Genomic DNA, 24,119 nt, shown 5'->3' with positions numbered 1-24,119 from the left:
CACTCGTCCTCCTAGGACTCTTCTTCCAGGCGTCTTGTTCCCCCCAACTTTAATCCACATATGAGTACAGAGAGGAAGTGTCTGTGCACATGTTCAATTAAGACATTTGAGGGTCTTATCAATCTTCCCCAACCCCGGCTTTATTTGGCGCTACATGGGGTTCCGGGTTCCCCCCCATGTCTGGATAGACCACTGAGCAGAGCTTTTGGCACAGAAGAGTCATTTTACCTGAAAACAAATGAGAGAACAGGGAAATCATTTTTAGATAAGATAATGGTTCTGTATCAAACAGGGACATTTTATTAATAGAGAAACGTTATTTAATGCCCAGTTGTATAAATATAGTATTCGTTTTGTTTTTCATTTTTGTGTCTGTCGCGTTTTAGAAACATTTACATGCCCACTCGCTCACAGTAAATTCTGCGAATGATCTACTGTTGTGTTTTCACAACGGCTCCTTGGGACATTCTCCGGAATTGGGCCCTTGACAGAGAAACTCCAGAGAAAGGAGCTTGTCACACGGACATTTTTGTTCTCATATACAGCCCCCCCAGGAGAATGTCAGGAGGTTCTCCGTAGTTCAGTTCCGTCTAGGACACAACAGTTAAACTGTAGGAACATAACAATTTCTGGTTGGCGTTTATTGCAATTGCTTCCGAAACTATCTCAGCCTAGTTAATTTCTGAAACGTTAAAGTGAAGTGTGAGCGCAGGCCAATAGGGGAGTGTGGAGGGAGGACAATACTCTGGCACATTACAAGGCAACTTGGCCTAGTGTGTCAATGTACATAACATCTATTACTACAACATTTGTTTGAATACACTCTGACAGAACTGCAGTTTCATAACCAAGTCACAAAAATACCATCATGATGCTGCCTTACCAATAATAGTATCAAAACACTGAGGCTTGTTTTCCCAGTAGACTCCAAAGAAATACACTGGGATGCCGGTCATCATGATGGCCAGTCCGATACCACAGACCAGAGGCTCAGAGTAGAGGGAGAAGACCAGCAGGAAGGCCCAGAACAGCAGGTAGATCACCGGCCAGACCAGGCTCACCTAGAAGAGGAGGAGGAGGAGGAGGAGGGATCAAACATTCATTCATCAGTTAAAATGCAGTTCAGTCAAATCAGATGTCAAGTTAAATTGATTCCTGTAGAGACACCAGGCTTAACATTGAACTCTAATGAATAATGTGGCATATTTTGCACCCTCTGTCTGTGCAGCCTGGTTGTCAACATTGACCCATAAGTAAAGAGCAATTATCCAATTAAAGGATTTGTGAAAATAAATTGCTCATAAAATCAAAGTTTAACCAGATCAGGTTTGGCCAAAATGAATAATCTTACACCCCGTTCAGACCTGGTATTACCAGACGTCCCGAATGATCCAATCACAAGAGGTCGGCACCAAGAGCACGTCACTCAAATCACATCCGGAGTCTGGGACACATTTGGCCAAATTTATCTTTGCTGTGTGAACGGAAATGCATCTTGGGCCTCATATGAATGACCAATTACTCAGCTGATGACATTTGACCCGCTACAGTTTCACAATGAATCAAAGTATTTTTAACCCTCTCAGCACCCACATGTTTGTTGCCTCAATATCAACGCATTTTTTGTTCCCCTTTTTGAATTGTTAAAATCTTTCTTCATAGCAGATCTACAGGTCATTGACTCACTCAGCCCCTTCTGACTTGATGGAAGTTAATACTTGGTTGGTACACAGCCTTAGAGCCTTTCTTTGCTGACAAGATCACATCACTTCTGCAGATTTGTCAGTTGCACTTTCAGAAATACTCAAGTTGGTCATTGCTCATTTTTTCTCATTTCATGTGTGAACATTAACTGAAGCCCCTGACCTGTGTCTGCATGGTTTTATACACTGCAGCCACATGATTGGTTGATTGTATAATTAGATGAATAAGCAGGCGTTCCTCACAGAGTGGTTGTAGTCCTCGTGAAAATGGTGTGCTGCCAATATGTCAGATTTAACCTGAGTTGTCAAAAGACTTTACCTTGATGGGTCGATACATGTCAGGCTGTTTGACGCGCAGCACAATCTGCCCAGCAACAGTGACGCCATAGAAGAGGTAGTTGATGAAGCCCACGTAGTTAATGAGTGTGTAAATGTCACTGGTGCACAACATCAGCAGAGATGAGGCCACCTGCATGTGGTGAGAGGAGGTGCATATTATTATGTGGTGCAAGGGCAAAGGTCACATAATGTAGTTTTGTCTAAAGCCAGTGCGGCAAGACTCACAGTGAACACCAAGGCTGGAATAGGAGTGCAGCGTGTGACATGAATCATGGCCAACAGACGTGGGAGATGGCCTTCCCTCGCTCCTGCAAAAAACAGCCTGGGAGACAGAACCGAAGACAATTAGATCCTGAGAGCAGAGCCAGATGGTGCTCGTGTAGCGTGCGCTCTCCCAAGCTGAGGGGCAAACTCCTCCACTGGCAGTGGGAAAGGGGTCAACAAGAGTTTCAGCTGCTCATACTGAACAAAAGGAGGTCTAGAAATGTAATAAAATATACTGTGTGGATACACCCCTAAGCAGGACTGCATACCACAAAAATCCCATCACAGTGCATTATGGTCTAAAGGCTCATATCTATGGTTTTTAGTGGTTTACTATATCGGTCAGGCTCTACCTTCTAGAGACAAACAATTTCCCACTCAGCCACTTTCCCTATAATCTGAAATCCAGCTTGTGACCCAAGAGATTACATGGCTGAAGCATTGTACTCCCGTTCAGCTCATTGTTCCCAACCTGCTTAACAGGTTTCACTGTGTGCATCTGAACTATATCAGCATTGGAATGAACCCACAAAGAGGCTCAGTGGTCACAGAAGCTGAAACAAGAAGTAACTGACCGCGACGACGTGAAGAGCGAGCCATTGACTCCCCCGAAGGTGGAGAGTGCCACGGAGATGGGCATGATCCATGACATCACTCCTAGCAATTTGTCTCCAAATGTCTGGGAGAAATATAAGGAGTAGAGAGAGAGAAGGGGAGGAGCATAAAACAGGTTCACAGTTAAAACACACTTAGTAACAGCGACCTATTGATTTCCAGACCAAGTGGAAAAGAATGAGAGTTAGAGGCATTATGCTAATACATGCAAACATGATCTACATGTGTAACAGCACGTTCACTCAGAGTAGAGTGACAGTTTTCTCACCACTGCTACAGCATTGGAGGCCAGCAGCTCCTGGGGGCTCATGGCTGTGATGTACGCTATGTTGGCAAAGACATAAACAAAAGTGACCACAGGGATAGAGATGAAGATGGCACGAGGCAGATTCCTGAGGAGAACACACAGGATAATGGTTAATGTACCATGAACCTTTATTTCTGCGACAGAAGTTTGAGGTTTCTATAGAAAAACATAATAACAAACCTTTGATTCAACATGTCAAACACAATTGGAAATAATTTGTTAAAATAGATGAATTTAAAAAAAAAAATGTAATAACTTGTAGTGACCTCTGTTATGATACTAGCTAAAAGTGGACAAAGTTTTAAAATGTTTTATCTTTAACACAACTTTCATCTAAATGTTGATGAATCAAATTGGTCAATCTAATTCTCACAATGTTTTAAATAATAAAATCCTGTATAAACTTCCACACATTTCCAACCTAATTAGGATCCTTTCTTTATAAAGATATTCAAAGTACATTTAGTAGTCAGATCCATGAACTCAGTCCCACTGCTTTTTTTTTTACCTTTATGCATCTGATGTAACAGTGGACCTTTTCACACATTCAGTGATCTACATGCACAGTTTAGAACAACTCAGACACAGGGAATCTTAGTGAGGGAATAAGCACAATCATTGAAACACAATTTTCCCCTCAAAGGTTAATGAGCTTTAACGTGTATTTGATGAGCTTTGATTGTGAATATTGTGACCCTCTCCCTGTATTTAGTACCTGTGAGCAGATTAGACATCAAATGTTTACTCCATCATTGCTTTCCTTGTTCTGCATGTTGTGTTAATGCGACTTACACTCCTCCCCCCATCATATTTTGTGCAAATAAATAAAACTTAATGATATGGGAAGCAAGGCAGCGTTTAAGAAGTGCTTGTGTTACTTGTATGGGTCGATCAGCTCCTCTGTGACGTAGTTGAGGAAGTTCCAGCCTCCATATGCAAACGAGCCTTGCAGGAAGGACAGAGCTATCAGACCGACATCGTAGTCACGGAAGGTCTCAAAGGCGTGAACTGGCTCCAACCAGTGATAGTGACCTGTCAATCAAAAAACAAGACAACAGATTCACTGAATTAAATCCGACTCGATGTGAACTGCTCTGCACCACCACAATCTGAGCAGCAGAGGGCACCAAACAATATCCAATGTTTGTTGTACAATAAATTTGCATAAAGTACTTACTAGTTATGAAAGGCTTTATTTTTTTATCCTAATAGAATTAGGTTGCAGTAAATTAGATAATGCATTTTTAAAGATATCTCATTCCTGTCAACTCTTATGCAAACATCATCCCGCTGCAGAGTGCAATTTAAACATTTTAAACCATATTTTCATTCAACATGATTTGAAAACCGTTCAGACCAGCAAATATTCTAACATTGTCACATAATAATATTAATATTAACATAGTAATACCAGATTTGGAAAAAGTCAAATCTCTGTAGAAGACATATTAATTAAACTACATTTCCAGCCTCAGTCCCGAAGGGATTGATGGGGCTAAGTGAGTGTGTGTGTGTGGATTATGAGTGGAGTGAAGCAGTACGTGGGACTGTAATCGCTTTCATGTTGGGATCATTAATCCTGTGAAAGCCACAAGGGGACTAAACTGTGATGGTAGCTGGAGCGTGGCTGCTTCAAAAACTGTTTTTCCCTCTTTTCTCTCTCATCATGTCTCAAGAGCTTTTTCCAATATGGAGTCAAGACAAGAAAAGAGGGATGATGAGAAGATGATTAACAAGAAATAAGATGAAAAAATTACATATTTATTATTAAATGCAAAATGGCTTCACCTTTTATTCAATGTAAATACTTTGATGATGCAGTCACCTACAGCAGTCGACTCTACTATCAGCGGTAAAGTTGTGAACATTTAGTAAAAGACACCGTATCGTCAATCAAATAAAAAAAAAAGTCACTGCTCTTACTTCTCATGCCTGTTGTCTCTTGTTCATAGTATTATGTGTAAGTAAGCAACTGGCTGCCTTTGGTTTAGATGAATGGTCACATGAGGTGCGTTTTCAGGTGTTATTATGGACAGAGATTGATACTGACACAGAGCTTAGACATTCGTGGGGACAGAGATCATTTTAGTTCTAAAACGCCGTTTTAAAATGAAAACGTATTAGTGTGGATGTAGATAAGAGAGCAAGATGGACAATGGACAGATGTTCAAAGAGCCACCAAAGAGGGAGGAATCCTACCTTTGCAAATTTGGACGATGCCCATTATGATGATGAGGCCCAGGGCCAGGAGCTTGCCAGTGGTGAAGACATCTTGTACACATGTGGCCCAGCGCACACTGTAGCAGTTCACCCAGGTCAAAAACACTGACAGCAGCAAGATACAATATAACATCAGGTTTTGAGGATGATATTTGTTTTCTAGTTCTTCCATTTACTTATGTTTAGTGTGCATCAGATTTTTTTGTCTGTATCATCCCCACATAACAAAGACGTGACCCTTAGATAAAGTGCAACAAAAAAAAGGTTAAAAGTTTGAGTATGTAGAGATTTCCAGAAAACATTAAAGAAAAAGAACACAATAAGCAAGAGTGTAGGCTTTAAGATAATGTAGCACGTAAAGGAAAATATTGGCAAATTAATAATATAAACGGGCTCATTTTTAAGAAAGAAATTTAGTTTTTGTCTCAAAACATCAAAATAGTTGTCCCTTAATGACAAATCTTAAGATAAAACTGATTTTTGAAGAGAGGATGTGATTTCAGTTTAAAATGAACGTGACTACGTGCTTAGTTCTGTCACACTCAAGATTAGTTTTGCCCTAGATATTTAAAATACCTTAAGCCATCTGGGCTCACTGGCAGATTATTTTAAGCCTTTGAGATCAACTTATGTTGAAGATCAGTTACAGAAATGTCAAACTGATCAGAAAAGCTCATATTTTGGTTGATATAAGAAAAAAAAAAAAAAAAAGTGTCCAGATTACACATTATCCAAAGATCAATAAAAGCCCCGACGTGAAGGATTTAGAATCTTCTCACTTAAAGTGTGTTGAACTTTTCATAGCAAGGTGGCAACAAGGCCAGTATTTGTATTGTGACCCTTTCTCTGGAATTCCTCTGAAACCTACCACAAATATTGCTTCGGCTGTTAGATTGTAACTTGTACATACACCAGCACCACTCACACAGCAGAGTTTTCACCAGCTCCTTCACTACCCATAATGCAACTCTGTGTGAAATTCACTGGCTTGTATATTTAGCTGAAATTATTTCATTTCAAACTGCAAAATTTTTTCCAAAATCTCAAGTTCAAGACAAATTATGTTATTTTTTAGCCTTGACAAAACTCCTCCACAAACACAAAAGACCTCTTATAAAACAGCTTAGGTTTGTGGTGAGTGCTGCGTTTGATGTAAACTCACCAAGCAACGTTGTTTTTACCACCTAACAATTAAATCTTAAACCTGTAAGTGTTTCTCCAACAAACTTGAGTGGTTTTCTATTAAATAACTGTGTGAAAATGGTTACAAACTAGAATGACACTAAGAGCAAATACTTCTGCCAAGGCCCAGGCCTAAATATCAGTCCCCTAAATATGCCAGGATTTTTTCATCAAAATCAAGGATATTTCATGGGAAATTGGTGAAAAGGTCAAACTTCTCTCACAATATTAAAGTAAATGAAAAATAGTTCATGGTAGATCTGATAATTTGTCCAGATCGGGCCAATGTCAAACAGCCAAGTTTCATGAAAACCCATTCAGTAGAGCTTGGGTAATCCTGCTAACAAGCCAACCAACCAACAGACAGGGGTGAAAACATAACCTCCTTGGAGGTAAAAAAAACAACAACAAAAAACTCTGGAAAATAAGCCTTAAATCTCTTAAATACGATGCCTGACATTATCTTTCAAAGGAAGTGCCTCAATGTTACTTCACGATCTGTCTCTGTCAGTGCACTGCCTCAACCAACAGCAGTTCAATCTTGAGTTTTATTTATCACTCACAGAGGCAGACTGCAGCCAGCAGACGGAGGCCGCTCTCTGGAGGGAGGCAGGAGGAGAAGAGAGGCTGCAGGATGTAGTTGGAGAAGGTGAGAGCGATCACGGCCTGGTTACTGGGGTAAATAACCAACACCGCAATCCACAGACGCAGAAACCTGAGCGACAACAAAGGGAGTCGGGGTTAATGGGACATGGAAACACATTTCTGTCACACACCAGTAAGCAAATACAACTGCACACACACCCCACAAGCAAAGCATTGTGTAAGACAAGAACTGCCCTCGTTATTGAACATGAAATGGAAAACAAAAGGGTATTCAGCATATCAGCTTAGTACATGACAGAAGTGCACTGGAGCATTGTTGTGACAGACAAGAGAAATGAGTGGATCTGGGTCAACGATGAAGCTGGACGCTTTAATGATATGGTGGGCATGACGGTGAGGGGTGGGAATGTGACAGGAGTTTACAGTAAAACTCTCATGAATTACAATAGGCTTGCTAAAACCTTGTAATCTGATAGATCACTCAGCATTTTACATACTTCCCTATTTTGAGAAAGTATACAAAAGCATGCACATCAAAACTTCATAAACACGGTGCTGGACTGAAGTGACAAAAACAATTTAAAATCAGAAGACAAAAATGACCTGAAGTCTGAAGAAGGGCCTGTGCCCGAAATGTCACCTATACCTGGGAGGTTAAATAAATTCGTTTGTGCGAGCATTAACTGGTGTGGTGATCTTCTGATTCCAGTTAATTATTTAAACCATCAACTTTTGGAGCAGATTCAAATCTGATGTGTTTAAGGGAGCAGATCCAGGGATTTATTTCTCTTTATCATTGCTAGAAGAGAGGGCATTTTCAACTTTATTGGGATCTACAGGAATGCTTTTTATGTTCATGTGAAATTTAGTGTGGCTTGATCGAATTTAAGGGAACTGTCGGGCTCTGGAGAGTAGAGAGTATGTGCTCTTCACTGTTTTTTGGTGTTATTCCCTTGGCAAAGGAGGTGATGATTTCACCCGTCATTTTTTGTTGGTTGGTTTACATGTTTGTTTTTAGCAAGAAAACATTAAAAAAAACAATTTGACTGATTTCCATGAAACAATTTTGGTGTGGATCTGGGTCAGGAGGCGGATCCAAGAATTTCTTTGTTCACCACTTTCTTCACCAACATTGGGACATTTTCACTAGAATCTGGTGCAGCTAGATTTGATACAAGGGGATTGCTGGGCCTTAGTGGAGGTTTTATTGTTAAGTACTTTGTTACTGTTTTGAAGTGTTGTAAAAAATTTAGAATAGCTTCTGAAGCAGATAAATATGAATCCCAGGTTAAAGTATGAGTTATATGATGCTTCAACGTCATATCTTTGCTGCAGTTATGCTTAGAGTCACCAAAGCCGAATTTTGTAAATCCTGCATATAAGAGCTTTGATCTTATCCTGATAATTAGACAGTTTCTTCTCACCCAGCCAGTCCTCCAAATATGTCTTTAACATAGGAGTAGTCTCCCCCAGACTTGGGGATGGTCACGCCTAATTCTGCATAGCAGAGAGCACCAATAGCTGTGATGACTCCAGTGGAGACCCACACGATCAGGGCAACACCCACTGAGCTGGCATTCTCCAGGACGCCCTTAGGACTCACAAAGATCCCAGATCCAATGATGTTTCCTGGGTGAGTCAAACAGACAGAGACAGATAAAGAACAACTCAGTAAGATACAGAAGCTCTGGAGATTGGTCAAAATCAGCATTTCAACTAACAAACAATAATGTGAGAACAAACCATCATTATCTATAAAGATAAACAGAAGATGTGTATTGTGTTCATGATACGCTCACCAACAGTGGGAGAAAAAAAATGAAAAGAATCCTTAGACCACTGAGGCTGAATGTAGACCATAAAATAAAAGCTGCAATTCTCAGTCACATGATGAAACATATCCTGTGATTCATGTTTGAAATTGGAAAACACAGGTTTTGTGAAGCACCCACACCATAATATGGGTGTTTGAGCAGTCAGAGCCTGCACTTTAACTGGCCAAACAAATCTCCCTTACAAGTTCACTTTAAAGAATGAAATGATAACCCCAGTTTATTCCCAGTATGTGCCCACCATGTCATGGCAGACATGGGCTGTGTTGAGGTCCCGATGTCTTGTTTTCTGAAGCCCCATAATAAGGAGACAAACATTAGATTTTGAGACAACGCAAAAATTGATTTAAGGGAGTGAATTTCTGATAAATATATTGACCAATATAAAAAAACTAATCCATCAGAGGTGGGGGACATTTTTCAACTGAGGGCCATTTCAATTTTTCAAACATCCTTGGAGGGCCACACTAAATGATTGAATAAACATCAAGGTTTATTCATCAAGGTTACCAAGGTTTATCTCCTTGCAATGAGTCCGTTTAAAAAGTTCTCACAGCAGTAGGTTTGGAAAATCCCCAGAACGCACACACAGTTCAATGACCTCAAGCAGAGTGGGGGTCGTTGTACGTAGCTTTGAGCTTGAAGTTGCTTTGCAGCTTCGGGATTTTGTGTTAAAAGTTGTCAGACACATCAGCTGCTTCTACATTAAAACGTCCTAAATATGTTCTCTTCCTTTTATTTAACTGTCATGACCTGAAATGGCTAAAGGAATTTCACAAACTCATCACATTCAGACGAAAAATGCTCCACAACAGCAACAAGGCATCTCCTTCAAATTCTTATCTGAATGATGTTTCAACTTCTTAGCCTGTAACTCAGTGGCCATAAAACTTGCCTGAAAACATTGCCTCTGTCAGAATATGGTCTTTTGAAAGCTACTTATTATGCACATAAACGCGACAGAGGATTGTCCACTTAATCCAAGATCATTTGTTCTCGTAACTCGTCCAGTTTCTTCTGCATGTTTCCAGGTGCAATGGTGCTAATGCTGATGAATTTGGCCTTTAAAAAGATAATCCATTATTCAATACATCGCAATGGGAGCCAACACCAAAATTAGTGTACAGCCGTTTCTTCTCAGTGATGCAGCACCACACTTAACCATTGTTTCTGATGGTGATGGAAATTGCAGTCTCAACAATGTTGGACACCCATTAGTGGGATTACTTTTTATTGAGTTTTTTTTCCTGCATGTGTAGGAGGCGGTAGGGACTGAGGAGGATTCATGACTGCCAACATTTGCCTGGAAACATGGTGGCGGCGTCTATGAAAGAGCACATGCAAGACGCAGGCTCAGCAATTCACGGAGAGAATGAGGATGAATGGAAAGTCGATAGGGGAGAGATTTCAGTCCGTACCACTTGGACTGCAGTACAAACAACTGATTTACAGCTAGATTCAGCTGCATTTTCTTTGAACACATGAAAATTCTTCTGCGTGTGTCACAATGGCAAACATTACTAGAAAGTGGACGGCATCTTAAATTAGACCTCGTTTTTGACATGTCACAAGGAAAAGCACAGGTGTGAACTATGGCCCAGAACTCCTCTTAAATTCAAACAAGCTGCACCAAATTTCCACCACATAGATAACAGTACCCTAAAATGCCTGTTTATTTGAATCAAGATTCATGAATTATTCTCTTGGAAAAACAAAAAATGTTGAAGAAAGTGAAAATAATGTTGGGGATCTGGCCCCTGATCTGGATTACGCTATAATTGAATGGGTTCTTCTCTGGCCCATACTGCATCCTTCCACAAAGTTTCGTGTAATCATGCTTACAAACAAACAAACATTCGAACCGACCAATAAACAAACAATGATGGCTGAATTCCATTCCTTCATTTTAGGGTCCCGGTGGTTAACATGCTAGGACACTTGAGCTGTGTCTCAGTTCAGGGGCTGCATCCTTCCGAGGACACGGCTTACAAAAGGAGACCTCATTCGTGCGCCGCCTAGACCACAAAGGCTGAATCGAATTGAGACAGTCTGGTCTCTAGAGGATTTCCGTGATCTTCGTCACCAGCTTTCCAAGCAACAGAGCTGAAGTTGGACACGACAATTACGTTATTTTCCCAACATGTGTACCGTGATGGGCATCTTGTCGCTCAACTCGTTGCTGGAGCCATTAACTCTTTGAAAAACGGTTCGTCACTAGAACGCAATGAATCCTGGAATAGGTTGGTCCAAGAAGGATCCACCTGTTGGAGTCTTTGTTTCTCAGGGGTGGAAGGACGAACTTGTCTGACGGATTTGAGGGAGCTTTCGAAATGGGACAGTCTAATCATGCTGCTGTGACGCAAGTCACGCAATTGGTCTTCAAATGCAGCCTCTGAAGGATGTGGCCCCTGAATTGGGACACAGCTTTGAACTGAATAGAGCCATCATTAATGTTCATCGGTGACACCTGAGCTTTTCCTACAAGGACTTGTCAACGTGTCTGCTAGGAGAGAAACATATTACTCTAAATAAAACACTTCTGAAAAAAACCAGCTTTCAAAAAACTGTTACAAACATTAGATTTGTTCTGGGTTATTTTTGATGCAATGACTCAAACATGACATGTAGGATAACAAGGTGTTCGTTGTTGACAGGAGCTTCTTAGGTTTAAGAGATGTGGTGGAGGAGAGAAGATGATTTCACCACAATAAATAAACCCATTAATAATTATGAGATTAATTGAATTAATCAAGTGCTACCAGTACATAGATCAAAAATTAAATGGGTTCTTAATACTATTTTCTTTTCTTAGATAAACTTGAGTTGAACTTGAAGTAGTGGTTGCTTCACTGCCATGGGGCGAACAGTTCATATATCGATGGACTTACCCACTATGATGCCACAGGCGCTGACCAGGCCGATCTGTTTCTTCAGAGCCACCCCCGAGCTTTCACCTGTGTCGTTGCCCTCAGCACACTGAGACCCGGACGGCTCCGGGTCAGCTGCTGCTCCTCCACCTCCTCCACCTCCTCCGCTGCTGCTGCTGCTCCTTTTCCTCGGATCCTCGCTCATCCTGCCCGGTGTGTCCCCCCCTCTGTGCTGCAGGGAACCGGGGCCGCGCCTCCTCTCCTGTTACCTACCGATACACGTGCCATTGTTTACAGAAAAATACAAGATTAAACAGCTGGAGGCGGTTTGCATCTTTCCACTCGGCTACAGTGAAGCTAAACCGAGCATCAACTCAGAGCGCACCTGCAGTTTTATATAGTGACCACACACACTTTAAAACCACTGTTAACACAACATAACACAATCATATCAAAAACACTAAATGTTAAAGTTTAGACTCACTGATTTAACTGGGAATTAAAGCCAGTTGTTGTGTAAACTTACCGACACGAACTTCTAATTAACTCATCACCGGCGGGAGCCTCGTGCATGCGCTTAGTTTCCCTGAATGAAACTTTATTGATAAAGTGCTCTGGAGCGGACCGACGCACCTCGTGAGCAGCAGCTGTGACTCGGTGGGAAGAGAAGCTCGCTGTTATGTGACGGTGGGTTTCATGTTGTGCCCTGACGCTCCTCTCCCGTGGCCCCGGCGAGCGAGACAACAAGAGAGCCACCAGCTGACCGGCGAGATATAGAAAAGATGGTTGTTTTCCACCAATCAGCGCAGCACGCCCGAGGGCCCCGCCCCCTGCAGCGAGGAGCAGACGTCTCTTTCATTGATAAATTAAAGGTACACATTGTGTGTGAGAGCAAGTTCACACTGGCCTCAATGGTAACACATTTTAAAATATATATAAAAAACTATACACGTCTTTTTATGAGGATATTAAACTTGAATACTGTATTTAAAATGATTTTTATATATACACTGATATATATATCCTATTTGGTTAGGTTAAATGTGATTTTAATGAGAATAACATATCTATTAGGTTGAATGTAGGTAGTGTGACATCACCTAATCCCCTTCACTCCTGCGTTCAGTGTGTATTGGACTTCAACATAACGTCCATGGCTAGCATCCCATTTTTAGTTCTAACAAATATTCTCCTCACAATGTCAACTAAACTACAACTAAAATTAAAACTAAACTTATAACAGCAGTATAAGCTTTAATACGGGAACTCCCCTACTCCCTGTGTGATCAGATTACTTTTGGACACTTATTTGACATTAAAATATCAAGAAAACAATAATTCATCCTTAAAAGTGTTACTGAAATGTCATGTATTGCACAAGCACTGGTTGTGTCTATCAACTGCAGTTTGACACATGCTAACAACTGGTCTTATCATGCTTAGCACGATGCCTGGTCTTATCATGTTTAACATAAGACCAGACAGGGTGTGTTTGATGGTAAACAGCGGTACAGAGTAGCTGAGAAGCACAGGTGAAGTGTGTCAAAGGGCGACATCTACTGGACAAAATACAACCCCAACTATTTAGGTTGTACTTCCATTTTAACAATATAATCTTGCTGTGTTGTCATTGGAAAATTATTCACAATTTTCTACTATTCCCGTTCCCATCCCAAGAACTTTCAGAGAGTTTCAAGAACATTACAGTGCTTTCTTTATTGACATGGTTCAAACATCAAGAAATAACAAAATAAAAAGGTATGAAGAGACAGTCCCGGAACAATGTGATGCGTGACCTGAATGGCAACCTTCTTCTGACCCAAGTGATGACAAAAAGGGTGTTTCTGATGCAGTATGGAATGTGAGTTGGATAAGGCATAGATAGGTTTGGATGGACTGAGAGTGTATGAGTGCATACACAGAACAGGAGAGGGGGGGGGAAAAAACACAGCATAACAAACCTCTGGCGGGGTGTTTAACCTAATTTCAACAAGCCACAGCAACAACTTTGTGTACAGGTGATAAGACGTGTCAGCTGAAGATAGCAATACTCAGAGAACACAGAAATAAAAATGTATGGTTTACCCAATCATTTATTTTCATTTCTAGCTCAAAGGTGCTACCAATGGTTGTTTTATGACCCAGACCAAACTGACTGAGGGCTCTCAGCTCAGGTCCAGGTTTTAACCGTGTGTATAAAAAGAACCAGGCCGACCAACTTAAACTGCCACAGAGTTGTACAGAAACACAAATGAGTATACGCTTGGTGAGGATGCTCGTTTGTCATCTTTACAGGCCGATGGTGTAGGAGCGTCCTGATGGGTTGTGGATGGCAGAGCAGGAGGGTTCAGTCACGGCCCATTCGTACCACACCTTCTTCCCGTTGTTGCAGCGCCAGAATCTCACTGTAACATCATCATCCCGGGCTACGGCGATGGGTTGCTATTGAAAGGAGAGGAGTACAGGAAAAATATTTCATTAACCTTTAAACATGTTTATCAGATTGTGCAGAAGACCTTCAAACATACAAGGGATATTTAGCATATTGTCCTATATTCTAAAATGAAATAAAAGTAAATGAATTAAGTGGCTGTAACTCACTTTGAGGGGGAAGAGGATGGGGAACCAGGAGAACATTCCAGGTGAATGAGTTTCTGGTTTTATACCTGAAACAAACAAAAATGAACAATATTATAATAAAAACCAATTGTAAACACAGAAGCCCTTCCTCTTTTTTAAGACGACTTACTGAGTGTGACATCTTTGTACAGTGTGGTTTCAAAGTAGCCAGCAAAGCCGTGAAGCACTGAGTTACACCCCACAGAGAATCTGAGGCACTGATACCGGTTATTGTTCATATCTGAAAGAAAGACAGGGGTCAACATATTCATATTGTATTATGGTCATGTGTGAAGTCTATACGTTTCTAAAGCTGTTTTCAGACATGGACAGACAACTCTGGAAAATGTCTCGAAAATTGGGTCTTGAATTTGCCTTTCACAGATGAAAGGCAACAGGAGATGGCTGTTTCAGACACTTTCAAAACAGCAAGAACATTTCTGGAACATTCAAACCGGGGGTGGCGCCTGGGAAGAGCATGCAGGAGGCAGAACATGATGTATAAATTCTGTTGTGGAAATCAACAGGTTTTGTTTACAGCTCATCAACTTCAGTGTTGGCCCTCATCTCCAAAAGCTCTCAAATCTGTTTGGACAAGTCTGTCCAATTTCAGTTTTGCATCCGTCGCATGTTAGAAACATCGCCCACTCACTCCCTGTGAATTTTCCGGACATTTTCCTGCAGTATTTTCACATGGACTCACATGTGATTAGGGGGTTGGCATGAAAAGTTCCGGAAAATGTCCTCAACAACTGACTTTACCTTCTCACATACAGCACGTCTGGAAAAGTCTTCAGTGCATGTCTGAAAGCAGCTAAAGTGAAAAATATAAGTGTGGTGTGTTTCTATCTACCTGATGTGGGGTGTCTGAAGGTGAAGCACGGTTTGGGTTCAGCCAACTGGTGGAAGTTATGGAGGCGCACTACGTAGGGCGTCTCAAAGTGGCACTCGGGGTCCTTGTCACGTTCCCGGCAGCTGCGTACTTCATTGTAAAGCTTGGAGGAGGACAGGGGAGCCAGGAAGGACGTGTAGGAGCAGGGGATGCTGACACCGCCGTCTGAAGGTGACATGAGGAGGTGAGCGTAAGGGGGAAAGAGATAGAGATTTGAGATGGAAGCGAGCATGGAAGGTAATGGAGGATGACAAATGCTATCAACATTGTTTGATGTGGCAAATATCCAAATGTGCTCTGCGTTCGATGACTCTGCAGCTACAACATATACATGGTTGATTTTCTATTAAAAAAAAAAACACACGTCAAGAGTCATATTAAACCACAACAGTGAATTACCTTTGAGAAAGTGCTGCGCTCCATCTAAGCACTCAGGGGAGAGTTCATTGTCGCCAAACGATCCAAGCAGCTCGCTGACAATGATGTCCGCTTTCTCAGGTGCTGCCCAATCTCGCATGTCACATGACACCACGGTCACCTGTTCACCCCACTCCTCAAAGCGCCAGTTCTCTAGCCTGAACAAGTAACAGTGAAAACTTTACGTTAAAACTGCAGGAAATTCCGTGAGGATTTAAAATGACAATCCACAAAATGGTATATAATCATATTTCTTTTTTTCCTTCCATGGCAGCTCATCAATCAATCACAAATGGATGTTTTTACACCATCATATTATTATCTGATCACAACATAATCCATTGCCATGCACAGCTGGTAAAAGTGTTTGTGTGTTATATTTTTCCTATGTAGGTGGTATACTTCCGTATTCAAAGACGTGTATATGGACATTAAGAGCAGTAATATTTTACTCACGTGACTACAGCGTTGGGATTTTTCTCCACAGCATACACCTTCAGCTTCCTGTCTGCCTGTCTGGCAGCTCGCAGGGACGCATTGACCAGCGGACCCCGACCTGCTCCTAATACCATCAAAACCCTGTGTGAAAAAGACAACATTAGAGAACACTGCGGCATGACATCTCTCACTATTGAAGCAAAAAGTTGTGGCACTTCACAAAATCATAGAAAGAGTTGCTTCTTTCCACTCACTGGATATTTGTGTCTTTCTGCTCCTCTGGAACTCTGTCAAGAAGACATTTATACACAGCCTGCAAAGACAAAGCAGATAGATCAATATGTTGCATGTCTATAAAGACAAAATTAATTATATACTCATTTTATCCTTTAAACTAAGTGGTGTGTATACTTTGCATTATATTGTCCTATACCATTTTATTTCCCCCATATCTAACCTGATTTAACACAAAAACATGTAAATGCAAATTCTAAAAGCAATATTCTAAAGCATTTATGCTGACTCCCTGTTCAGTGAAAAACTTAAACAATGACTGGCTGCAACTGCCATAAATCAAGAATGGTTAAATAAAGTAATGCTTCTGGGATTTTGTTCGGTTGCATATTTTTTTTGTAGTTTAATTATTTGGTGATTCTCCATCAGCAGTAGCTGAGAAGTGTCCGAAGCCTGTCAAACAATCTTCAATAAACCGACGGTCAGGACAGAAAACCAATCTGCCTTACGATGTTAAGATTTTCCCAAAGCTACACAGCAAGTTCGAAAGATTTTCTCTCGGTGAATGAACAAGCAGTGGTATTAAATGACTGCTGTAGATGCTGTATAAGTTCACCATATATGGAGGATTGTAGGTATATGGAATATAAATGGATGCTTTTGTGGTTCATAGTTTACTTAACCCAAGGAGGAAATAAACTCTGCTTCATCTCCAAGTATGTAGAGTACAGCATTAATTTGATGAACTGGAAGCATTTCATCAAACAATGTGAGATGAGACCTTGTAAACAGCAAATGTTCGTGTGAACTGGTCATAACATACAAAGAAAATTCATGGAGATCCTATGTAGCTCAATGACCAACACTGCTCTAAGTGTGGGTCTAAATCAGAGAGTATTCTACCTCAATGACAAGTTTAGGTTACTTCTGACTGAACACCGAGGATGTGCTACTTTAAGTGTATAGATGAAACAGTACTCTGGATATATGACGCTTGCATGACACAAACTCTTTGTGGATTGTCACTTTATCCTCTACAGATTTCCCAAACTGATAACATTTTCAGTAGGTGCCGTTACCCCATTGTCTAATAGTCTTACCTGTTGGTATTGGGAGTATTTAATAGGATCCTTCTCAAACACTTCATATGTCTGAGACTCCAGGTTGTCCATGAGGGGCTACAGGGAAGAGAAAAAAAACTCTATCATCATCTGTGTCAAAAAATTAAAATATTTCAGTTATATGAACACACTTGCTTACCTGGAGAGGAGACTGCAGGTAATCTTCGTAGCCCTTGGCGAAGAGCTCATACGCATTTGGTGCGGGTCGGTTCTGGTTGAGGAATTCCAGGTACTGCAGGTAAGATCTGAAATCCTTGTCAGTGTGCCGACTGGTGCCGGTGAAGATGAACTGGGCCTCCAACTGTGCAAAGAGATTGTTTTTATGAAAAACACTTCCACATTGGGCTGGTGATTCGTTTATTTTCTAAAAGACAACTTGTAATCATTATTTGCCTTGAAAAGACGGAAGATTATTCTCTGATGGGCTTTGGACAGAACAGGGAAGCCCTTCTTGTTAGTCAGGAAGATGCTGGTGGGAAGTATGGCAGCTTTGATGGGTTCCCCGAGCCACTTATCGACCACAGCCTCTGACGGCATGTCTGCTCCAACTTCAATAGCTTCAAGAATAGAATAAAGTCAAATTTCAGCAGCAGACATTACCACGGTTATTTTTGTGTTTTTTTTAATGCACCGACTTTGCCCTGGGCAGCTACTTCCCAGTGCACTCTCTTACCGAGACAGATCCTCTTGTTGTAATCACAAAGGGTTCTGATCGAGTGCCACCTAAAAAGAGCAGAGACGAGTAAACAAAAAGAATCAGGACAGGAATCAGGAAATCAATGACGGCTGTTTGAGCATGCAGAGGACACTCGGCTGCTCTGGAAATCGACTTTCGGGAAACTCACCAGCTCCAGGTCTTCTCATCAACACTTGACTCATCGGTGCAAGTGGTCGGTTCGTTCTCAATCAGGTCTTCCCGCATGTCCTCAGATGCCATTAGCGGCACACGTATCCAGAACTACTCAGACACAGAGGAAAGCAGTGGTTAACTGATGGCTTCAGCTTCCTGTCTTGCCTCTCTGTCACCTTAAGAGCATTCTACATGCGCATATGGAGTTTTGTTTAAACGGTGTGTCTTACATTTGAGGTGTGGTGTCCAGTTTGGATGTGGTTTAGCAGCAGACGGGCTAGGTTGGCATTACGAGGGCCCTTCAGAGGAATCATGAAGACAGGCAGACCCAGATAGGCTGAGAAGTTGAGCTCCTGTGTCAGAGCCTGGAGAGAAAACGTAGGAAAAAGACTGATGAGAGCATGAAGAGTATTAATTAAGAAGGACAAGAGACTGACTACCTCCAGTTCACTAGTACCACAATCTTCAAATCAGTAAAAAGGAAGAAAAAAAATTGTGCAAAGTGAGAGACTTACTGCCTCCGAGTTTCTGCGTTCTGTCTCGATTTCTGCATCTACGTCGATCCATTGAGAAAGCTTCCCAACAATAAGAGTGTTCCAATCTAGACAAAGCAGGGAGGGTATTTTTAAAAAGCACATTAACTGTCATAAGAGCATTTATTGTCAATCCCTTGAGTCAAAGATCTCACCTCATTATCTATTTTACTGGTCTCATATTTGACAAAATATGAAAATTTTTTGACATTTTGACTATAAGCTGAAATTGATTGGGGAATCCTTTAATAGTGATGTTTTTTATGAATCCCAAATGGGGAAAATACAGTGTTACAGCAGCCAAGTCACATCAATCATAAGAAATTAACTAAACCTGTCATTCATGCGATTGGCTGTTATCATGCGATTCCATTTTGGGGGGGTGGCTATGATACCTTCAAATTGATTGATTACTTGCACCCATGATCTTTTCTATGTAGCATAGGCCATTTACAAGAATGTACCAGAAAACGATGTGATTATATGAGCAAAGTTTTTAGCTTTTGATTTCTCATTTTGTAGGATTCTAGACATCACACATTAAATGTCTGTAAGTCTTGATAAATGTTGAAGTGTGTGCAGGACACCAGCAGGTTCGATGGGATTGGCTCCAGATTTTATCCAGCAGGAGGAAATAGAATATAGTCTTGAATAAATATATTAGAATGTTTTTGAATAAACTAAACCAAAACAACAATGTTGACTCGCTCAGACGCGTTCACAACAACACAATCTACAAAGCGTTGAGGTGAGCGATGGTGAAGCCGGCAGAAGGAGAATGTGACAGAAGCTGTTTTCAGACATGACCTGCTTTCAGTCAGCTTTTCAGTGTGGAGAATTGGGCCCGGACTTTACCCTCAGTTTGCTTTCCACACATGCACAACACAGCGGGAGGTTTTCTGCACCGACATGTTCACAACAGCAACAAATCCTCTACATTATTAAGGCAAGAGGTGGAGCAGCTGGGTGCAGCAGGCAGAGGCAGGAAATGACGTTTTAATTCTGCTGGGGAGATCACGTGATTTTCTTGACAACAAACAGACACTGGTGTCGGCTCTGATCACCACAAACTCTCTAGACAGCTTCGTTGGTGTCTTCTACATGACTGACACCGTTCTCCTTTTTGTGTCAGTTGCGTGCTAGAAGCGTCATCAACCCCCCCACTCGCTCGCTCTCGGTGTGGCCAACGGGGATCTCCGGCTGTGTTCTCACATGCGATTCTCCTGACTTTCTGCAGACTTTATACTAGGGGGCCAGGTGGAGAAAGTCTGCAGATAATCCAGGGGCTCCAACTGTGACATTTGCATTCACACATGCACCTCCTCCAGAGTGCGGAGAATCTCCAGAGTTCAGCGCATGTCTGAAAGCAGCAATATTAATTCTGCTGCAGAAATCACATGTTTCTCTTTACAGCGTTTTACCACCAGTGTTGGCCCTTATCACCAAAAACTATCTTCACATCTTCGGCTGTGTCTTCTACATGTGTGGCTGTGATTTTTCCACCTGAGATATTTGCATTCTCTTTTTTCCCCCCAGTTTGGCATCTGTTGCATGTTAGAACCATCAACACACCCACTCCCTCTCCGTGAATCCTCCAACAGATCTGCTGCTGAGTTCTCACATCGGCTCATTCTCCGGAGATTTTACTCGAGGGCTGAGAAACTCTGGATGAAGTCCAGGGCCTCTCAGAGTTCAGTGCAGGTCGGAAAGCATCTAGTCAACTGGTTCATTCCCTGACTGGGAAGACGCATCTAGGTGCTCTGTACCTCGGGACAGCAAGGCACTGAGGATTATATGTCCACATATACCGAACATGATGGAAAAAATGATCAGGCATAGAAAACAGGTGTATGTAAAACTGGTGCACGTGCTTATATGAGAGGGGAGTTAATCTGGGTCATTCAACAAGATCTGGAATCCAGGAGTAAATACTTATCACCTGACTTAATAACATTTTGAATATGATTATCATTGAGGCAACGTGATCAAACATCAATCCATGGTGCTACATGGGGCCTTTTGCAGCATGGAGGTGTGTGGAGTCTAGGCAGCGGGTAAAACAAGCTCAGGTCCCATTAGAGGATTGAGTGAGGACGGACTCACCTCTTCCACACAGCAACAGATCTGAGCGGGTCGGAGCACCGGCTCGGGATTTCGCGGGTTCGAGCTCATACTCTCTCCTGAACCTCGGGTGGAACAGGGGCATGCACAGGAAGTCAAACCTGCTCAAGATAGAAAAGAAAGCACGGGTTCTAATATAAATATGATTTGTAGCGTTAGCCGGGAAGGAGACATTCACATGTTAGCATTAGCTGTCCCCTCAGCTAGCTAGTTAGCTTTAGCAGAGTAGAGACACGGCACATCGGGGTCCAGCATCGTTGTGCTTGGGCACGTGTTGGTAATTCACCGGCTAGCTTAGCATCACCACACGCAGACATGGTGCTAACAAAGCTGCGCCTCGTCTCCTAACCTCACTTTCACCGCACGGCAACACACAGGCTGCATCACAATCCTCACCCAAGTTTGGCGACCACGGCTAAAGTGTCAGCTACCTCCGGCACACAGTTCAGATCTCTCCCGCAGGACAGCCTGCCTCCCGTGCTCCCGGACGCCATGATTGTAGCTGAATGACCGGGACCAACTAGTTGCGCCGCCTTTCGAGGAAACCTACGCCATCTTGGATCTGCGCAGACTAACGTATACCATTGGGTAGCAGAATGATTTAGAGCCAAAATGGCTTCACGAGAACGACAGTTACAGTGCCCTTGAATTATCGCGACAATTGATTATTTTCTATATCAATGTTTTTCAATTATTGTACAAAATATTCCTGAACAAACTTGTAATGGAGCATTTCAATAATGAAACAATAAATGACTGGTCAACAATATCTTCGGCTTGTAAATATTGAACTCAGCAGTGGATGACTTCATGTACTACTACTACTGCTACCACTAATACTACTATTATTAATATTAATAATAATAATAATAATTAAGCATTCTTCTTCTTCTTCTGTTCGGTTTATTGGCGGCTGGCGACCAACGACAAGGTGCATTCAAAAACGTTTACAAAGGATAAAAGTGATTAATGTCTAATGTCCAAAAGACTCACTAAAGATAAAAACTTTCATGGTCACATTAAAGAAAGTGAGAAATAAAACCTTTTCGAAACAATTTGAAAAATTGTTTGTGCTGTTTCCTCGCATGAATCATTTCCTCGGTCTCTCTGTGAAACTTTAGACATGTCTGCAGTGTGGAAAGCAGCTTCATTAGAAAATGAAAATCCTGCTGTTGGAGGCTGGTACCTTTCTTTGATAACTGATTGAAAATGATGGGAACGTGTATTTGTGCAGAAAGGTTTTTAAAAAAAAATAAATATATATATATATATATATATATGCTCGCCACTGCAAGACTTTAGACGTCGCTGCTGTGGGAATACACTGGAATGTGGAAAGCAGCTTCATCAGAAAATGAGAGCGCTGCTGATGGTTGTTAAACAACAAACTGAAAACGATGTGAAACATGTGCTTGCTCACAAAATTCACAAATTTGGCAGTAAGCATAAAATGGCGTCTGTGGATATCACTTTCACAGCAGGAAGGAGGATAAAATATCACTTATGTCGACCCAAATACTTATGGACACAGGCCTGCACATGTGTATATTTGTGCAAGCTGTGATATTTGGGAGGGATATAAAAGGGTCAGAACATCAATGTCTTTAAAGTTGACAGTAGATGAGAGGGGGAGAAGTTTTTCCAGGCCGGACTCTGGTTTAATCTGTGTTTAAAGAATACTTTTTGCCTGGCGATCACTCTACTTTTCTTAACAAGGAATCTCTCTGTATGCCATCATGGCTTTAGAAGATATTTGCAGTATCCAGGACAATCGCAAGTGGTTTTCGGCTTCTTCTGTGGAAGGTGCGGTCCATTCTTTTCATATGACTGACTATAACAGCTTCGGATTGAGGAGACTTGGGAATTGTGAGACAACATCTGAAACATCTGAGGCCCCACTACATTTTTTTATACCAAACTCTGCCCCTTTCAATCCCAGATCTTTGTTCCCGTCCAACCAGTCAGTGACCATCCGCAGGCCTTTCCCTCTGGCTCATGGAACAACGACCCTTGGTTTCATTTTCCAAGATGGCGTCATAGCTGCTGCAGACACACGTGCCAGTGCCGGGGGGCTTGTTGCAAGCCCGACTGTTAATAAGATTACCCCCATTCACTCCCACTTGGTGGCCACCTCCTCTGGTAGTGGCGCAGACTGCATGTTGTGGGAGCGACTTTTGACCAGAGAGCTCAGACTGTACCAGCTGCGGAACAGACGGCGCCTGTCGATACGTGGCACTGCTAAACTCTTATCATTCATGCTGCATCCCTTTAAAGGGACTGAAGTGTGTGTGGCCCTGACACTGTGTGGCTGGGACACGGGAGCAGGCAGCACTGACTGTGCCAGGAGGTCACAAGACTCATCCTGTCTGATGGATGACAGCTCCTCGGTTGCCGTTAGTAGCCAAGGTGATACTAACAGTGGCCCAAAGGTGATATATGTGTGCAGCGATGGAGCCCGACTGCAGGCGGATGTCATCTCTGTGGGCTCAGGTTCTCCGTATGCTTATGGAATCCTGGACAGCGGACTCAGGGGGAGCCTGAGCAAAGACGAGGCCATCTCCCTGGCAAGAGAGGCTGTGTTCAGAGCCACACACAGGGACGCCTACTCAGGAAACAACGTGGATCTCTTCCACATCACAGAGCAGGGATGGAAGCAGAGAGAGAGGGAGGAACTGAAAGATGAATATTATAGAGACATGAAAAGGAAGGCATTGACGGTGGAGGAAAGAAAGAGAGTGACAGGATTCAAAGTTCCTACATGAAACACAGTGTTGTGCGGGTGCAGAGGTGGGGGTCAGGGTAAAATTTGTAAATAATAGTGATGTATTTAGAGATAACATTACCGTCTTAAACTTCCATCTATCTATCTATCTATCTATCTATCTATCTATCTATCTATCTATCTATGATAAAGCTACAGTCCTCCACGGCTAGAGGGGGCGCTGTGTTCCTTTGACAC

General features: G+C 42.0%; 3 protein-coding genes across 5 annotated transcripts; 1 reads left to right on the top strand and 2 right to left on the bottom strand.

The window, feature by feature from the left end:
* Positions 1-42: 42 nt before the first annotated feature.
* On the bottom strand, positions 43-12,695 carry slc7a8b (solute carrier family 7 member 8b). 2 transcript variants are annotated; one of them, XM_034614840.1, is made up of 12 exons: positions 12,569-12,695; positions 11,957-12,204; positions 8,661-8,865; positions 7,194-7,345; positions 5,428-5,553; positions 4,107-4,260; positions 3,190-3,313; positions 2,882-2,985; positions 2,268-2,364; positions 2,023-2,172; positions 884-1,061; positions 43-228 (listed from the first exon to the last, which is right to left on the bottom strand). In XM_034614840.1, the coding sequence occupies exons 2-12, from the start codon at positions 12,138-12,140 to the stop codon at positions 119-121; spliced, it is 1,584 nt and encodes a 527-aa protein (XP_034470731.1). In that variant the 5' UTR covers positions 12,141-12,204; positions 12,569-12,695; the 3' UTR covers positions 43-118. The 2 variants fall into 2 exon arrangements, with proteins under 2 accessions (XP_034470731.1, XP_034470730.1); XM_034614839.1 differs by having other exon boundaries at positions 12,462-12,687.
* A 935-nt stretch (positions 12,696-13,630) lies between these two features.
* prmt5 (protein arginine methyltransferase 5) lies at positions 13,631-21,730 on the bottom strand. 2 transcript variants are annotated; one of them, XM_034614822.1, is made up of 16 exons: positions 21,557-21,730; positions 21,143-21,264; positions 19,022-19,107; positions 18,737-18,871; positions 18,502-18,614; positions 18,330-18,379; positions 18,050-18,213; positions 17,796-17,957; positions 17,636-17,713; positions 16,556-16,614; positions 16,320-16,442; positions 15,846-16,021; positions 15,408-15,611; positions 14,685-14,795; positions 14,537-14,601; positions 13,631-14,377 (listed from the first exon to the last, which is right to left on the bottom strand). In XM_034614822.1, exons 1-16 carry the CDS (start codon positions 21,652-21,654, stop codon positions 14,225-14,227), a joined length of 1,899 nt encoding a protein of 632 aa, XP_034470713.1. In that variant the 5' UTR covers positions 21,655-21,730; the 3' UTR covers positions 13,631-14,224. The 2 variants fall into 2 exon arrangements, with proteins under 2 accessions (XP_034470713.1, XP_034470714.1); XM_034614823.1 differs by having other exon boundaries at positions 21,143-21,261.
* Positions 21,731-22,896: 1,166 nt separating this feature from the next.
* Positions 22,897-23,922, top strand: psmb11a (proteasome 20S subunit beta 11a). Its single transcript, XM_034613830.1, has 2 exons — positions 22,897-22,968; positions 23,122-23,922. Exons 1-2 carry the CDS (start codon positions 22,897-22,899, stop codon positions 23,920-23,922), a joined length of 873 nt encoding a protein of 290 aa, XP_034469721.1.
* The last annotated feature ends 197 nt before the right edge of the window (positions 23,923-24,119 follow it).

The sequence above is a fragment of the Hippoglossus hippoglossus genome, chromosome 17 (genome assembly GCF_009819705.1).
Source record: "Hippoglossus hippoglossus isolate fHipHip1 chromosome 17, fHipHip1.pri, whole genome shotgun sequence".
Classification (NCBI taxonomy): Eukaryota; Metazoa; Chordata; class Actinopteri; order Pleuronectiformes; family Pleuronectidae; genus Hippoglossus; species Hippoglossus hippoglossus.
The sequence above is the reverse complement of the archived record's forward strand: the minus strand, read 5'-3'. Positions and strand labels throughout refer to the sequence as shown.